The following is a 4,719-nucleotide window of genomic DNA, read 5'->3' as shown; positions in this document are numbered from 1 at the left end:
AGCAACTAAGCCTGTGTGCCACAACTACTGAGCCTGTGCTCTAGGGTCCGTGAGCCATAACTACTGAGCCTGCATGCCACAACTACTGAACCCGCATGCCTAGAGCCCATGCTCTGCAACAAGAGAAGCCACTGCAATGAGAAGCCGGTGCACCACAACGAAGAAGAGCCCCCATTCGCCGCAACTAGAGAAAGCCCGCATGCAGCAACGAAGAACCAACACAGCCAAAAATAAAATAAATTTCTTCAAAAAAAAAAAAGAAAAATAAATTCTTTAAAAAAAAAAAGGCACTTATTCCAGAAAATTTTAAAGCTGTAAGTAGAACTCTTACTGAGACCTCATTTAGTTTATGTTCATTTAGTTGCTATTCCAGGTGGTTTGTACTATTTTTTGTAAATTTTTCAAGCAAACTAGTTGATTACAAAGCAAAATTAGATAAATGTATCTTAAATTCTATTATACAATAAAGTTGACTTTGAAGATATACTTTAACAAAGTTTATGACAAAGATTCTAGATTTATATACAATATCCTGTTACCTGATCATATTACCTCTCTAATAAATTGTATAAATACTCACTGGTGATAAAAAACAATGTTCACCAATATGTCACATGCATGGTTAGTGTTTTATTCTTTGAAGAATGGTTCTGAAACATCACACTAAGTCAGGCTGAAAGGTAAAGTTTAAAATAGTTTTATAAGGATATAACATATGTACTGACTGTTCACTCTACAAAATCTTGATCATAGAACTTATGATACACTTAGTTAGCAGCAGCACCCAGGTTTTCCAAATAGTCATCACTTTTCTCTTGTCGGCATAGACTTCTTCTCATTGGCTGCCTTCTGCTTTTGTTGCATGATCTCAGAGTCCCTATATGGGGGGGGGGAAAGGCTGTAAGTTGTTACAGAAAAACTGATTTTATGTTCTCATTTGTTTTCTATAATAATCCATTCAGTATATTAGAGAACAATTTAAAAGAAGATATAAACTTTCATGTCTTTCCATTTTCATGGACGGAGATAAAATGGTGAAGATAGAAGGTGAAGAATGGAAAGGCTTTGAAGTCAGATCTTATTTTGAATACAATCTGCACTGTTGTCATGACCTTGGATAAACAACCTCCAAGTCTTTTCAAAATTAGAGTAATACATATCAGGTTGTTCTGAGGAACACATACACACACACACACACACACACACAAGCACACCATCTGACAGGAGCCAGCTATATGTAGAAATAATGGCAATTAATCTTGGTTGTCAACAAAGTTAATTCACTATAAATTTTTTCGTGAATGAAGGGGCATTTCAGAAGTCTTCTAGATATGCTAAGTGGTACCTAGGATTAGGACATAGATGTTATGAATCAATTCAGTTTTTTACAAGCCAAAAAGCAGGATATTCAGGGCATTTTCTTAACCCTTTGTGTCTCTGGCTGAACCTTCACATACTGTGAACTAAAACCAGATTACCTGGGCTGGATGGTCCATGAGCCCATTTTTAAAAATATATTAAATGGCTAAGTATTCAACATCTACTATGTGCCAGGCACTTTGCTGGCTCTGGATTAAGTCCCACGACAACTTTGAGTTATTGTCCCTATGTTTCAGATTAAAAAAAAAAAGTTAAAGGCTTAGAGCTAAATAATTTGCCCCAAATCACAAAAAACCTAAGGTCTGTCCAATTTCAAAGTCCAGGTTCCGTCCTATGTTGTTATTGCATATATTTAGTGTTAGATTTTAATTCAGGATGAGTAGCTCTGTCCATGTTAGTAAGACGTTTCTGAGAGGCCAATAGCCAAAACAAGGAATGAGAAGGAAGGAAAAACAAGACAGCTACAAAAACAATGAGGTGTCCTGAATAAAAACAGTAATAGTTATTTTTCTGTTTGTAACCAAGCTCTGCTGTGCTTGCTGTGTGATCTTAGTAATGTTACTGAAGTTCAGAGCCCCAGCCTCTCATTGCATGTATTGAGGCTAGTAGCACTTTTCACGATTCTGATGAATAGAGGTAATCAATACAGAGTATCTAGCACAGAGCTTTGTAAGCAGTGGGTAGTCATTAAGCAGTGACCATCACTGACCAAGCTACACTAAGTTTCTCAATAAAAATATTATTTCAGGGTTACTGATCTGTACCATTCCACTGATCGGTTCACTTCTACTCCAATATAAGTAAACAAATCTAAAGCAAAGCTTATCACTTTAACAATAAATGTCATAGAAAGACAGTGTGAAGTGATAGTTAAGGGCTTCAACTTCATTAAATTCTGACTGCATATCAGAATCACCTGGGGAGCTTTTAAAGTCAGGTTTAACTTAAGTATAATAAAATTTACCTAGAGCACCTTTTAATGTCCAACCCCACACCAATTAATTCAGGGCTGGGTGTAAGGCACGAGCTTGAGCAGGCATCAAGTTTTCCCAGGTGGTTCTAATGTGCAGCCAGCCTTGAGGACCACAGAGAAGCCACGATGGAGCCTGTGTAGTCAATTCTTCACCTGGCCTCCAAGTTTCACATGAAAAACAAAATTTGATTTTAGAATAAAATGAAATTTGGCTAACTTTTTTTAGAAACATGAATGCTTTTTTAAAAAAAACTTAAGCTGGGCTTCCCTGGTGGCGCAGTGGTTGAGAGTCCGCTTGCCGATGCAGGGGACGCGGGTTCGTGCCCTGGTCTGGGAGGATCCCACGGGCCGCAGGGCAGGTGGGCCCGTGAGCCATGGCCGCTGGGCCTGTGCGTCCGGAGCCTGTGCTCCGCGGCAGGAGAGGCCACGGCAGTGAGAGGCCCGCGTACCGCAAAAAAAAAAAAAAACAACAACAAAACCCAAACTTAAGCTATAGTCTCAAAGTATTGATATTTCTGTAGCAGTTTTGTATTGTCACTTGTATGTCAAGGCAGTGCACCTGCATTCTCTCCAATCCAATGGGTCTTCAGAAGTCAATATAACTACATATACTTTGTGTCTCTTTCAGAAGTTATCAATATAATTGGTGACCTGTCACCCAGAGTAGTATGAGTAGGATGTCTGCTTGGAAAATGTTTACCCTCAGCACCTAACAATGCCTTGCACATGGAAGCTAAATGAAATTCTTATGGTTGTGGTGGAGTTGCATGAGATTCTCTGCAAGACAAATTATAGCTTGAGAGCTTTAAATGCTTCATCCATGGGTGGGGATAATGACGACCGCTTATAAGTTTAGTATGCCTGGCACACAACAGATATGCAGCTGTTACCCCTTCCTGCAGGCCTAGTTCTACTAAGGATTTAAAAACTGCTTTCCATTCTCCAAAATGAAAACTTCTGTGACTTGAGAATTCCTTTAGTATAACTCACCTCTGTTTCCTCTGAGAGGCAGTCAAGCTATCCTCTTTTCTTTTTCCCTTACTAATTTCCTGGGATTTCTTCATGTTTTTCTGGCGGGCAAGTTCTCGTTTATTTCCACCTACAAAGAGAAATAGTGATGTTATTTTTCCATCTCCAAAATTAATAATTCCATTCTAAGGGTCTTATTTAAATGCATCTGAAGTTTGCTTTTTAAGAGATAAGCCAGCAGAGTACTGCACTGAATGGTGTTCCGGGGATCTGACGACAAGGAGAAAGCTTAAAGGTAAACACTGAAGTTCCTAACAGTATTATGATACCAGTTAAGGTGTTCACTGGCTATAAACACCAGATCTCTTAAAAGAGGCGTTCCAATCGTCTGTCTCTATGGGCCAGTATTCCAAAATAAGTTCTGGCTTTTGAGAGGTGTGGGTGGAGAGAGAAAGATACACCACAGATTACACCTCGCACACGTTGGCCCATCATAATTCAACTGTTAAGCGAGCATTACAGATGCTTGTAAAACATTACCTTCGAGGGCCAAACAAAAGAACTAGAGAGGAAACTTATAGAGCTCCCTGTCCTCGTTAGGCCTCACGACCTTAAGTATTAAGTACCAGCTATAAACCACCTCCAGACCAGGATCTCTCCCGGGGCTCCACACACCTCACCACCGGGGAGGTGTTCCTTACCGTGTAAACTCGCACCCGAGGGGCAGGCACCTGCCCGACCTTTCAGGCCGGACCGGAGCCAACCGTCCCTCTCCCTCTGCTGACTAAAAACCGGGTCACCACCGCGCCGAACGTAAGGGGTTTCACCAGCTGGCCCCAGCCTGCCCGCCCGCCGCGCCTTGGAGCTCGACTTCCTCGCCGGACGCTCCCCGCCGCTTCCCCTACCCGTCCGCATACTCACGGGCCATGCTGACCACCGGACCGCGCCTGGAAAAGAGCGACTCTGAAAAGCAAAGACTCGCTCGCACACTCAGCGGCCGTCCCCACCCGTCGATCTGGAAGCCTACGCCCTCGCGGGCCCTCAGCAGGGATACGCCTGTGCTCGGTGGACGGGCCAGCCCAACGACGCCAGACAACAGCAGTCGGCGTGGCCGGCGAGTGACTGCGCGTGCGTGGCCGGTGGGGCGGGGCGGTGCCCGACTAGGGCCCAGGAGCCGCAGCTCCGGCGTTAGTCATCCGGCCCCGGGGCGTTTCGGACGTGCAAGTTTGCTAGAGTCGAGAAAGCGGGCCCCGTGTCTGAGCGAGGCATAGACGTGTGTGGATTTTCCCTCTGTATACCGGTCACTGGGACTTAGCCAGCCCCTATTTTTTTGATAACGACGTTAAACCCTACAATATCTAACTTTTCGAAAAGGAACGTTAGCTGTTTTTCATCCC

At 43.1% G+C, this 4,719-nt stretch overlaps 1 protein-coding gene across 1 annotated transcript; it reads right to left on the bottom strand.

Annotated features, from left to right (window-relative positions):
* Positions 1-610: 610 nt before the first annotated feature.
* LOC309805402 (uncharacterized protein) lies at positions 611-4,237 on the bottom strand (the record flags this gene model as incomplete). Its single annotated transcript, XM_082623313.1, has 3 exons — positions 611-877; positions 3,344-3,452; positions 4,024-4,237. 3 exons carry the CDS (start codon positions 4,235-4,237, stop codon positions 805-807), a joined length of 396 nt encoding a protein of 131 aa, XP_082479439.1. The 3' UTR covers positions 611-804.
* Positions 4,238-4,719: the final 482 nt, after the last annotated feature.

Source organism: Mesoplodon mirus (genome assembly GCF_964341445.2).
Source record: "Mesoplodon mirus genome assembly, chromosome: 5".
Lineage (NCBI taxonomy): Eukaryota > Metazoa > Chordata > Mammalia > Artiodactyla > Ziphiidae > Mesoplodon > Mesoplodon mirus.
The sequence above is the reverse complement of the archived record's forward strand: the minus strand, read 5'-3'. Positions and strand labels throughout refer to the sequence as shown.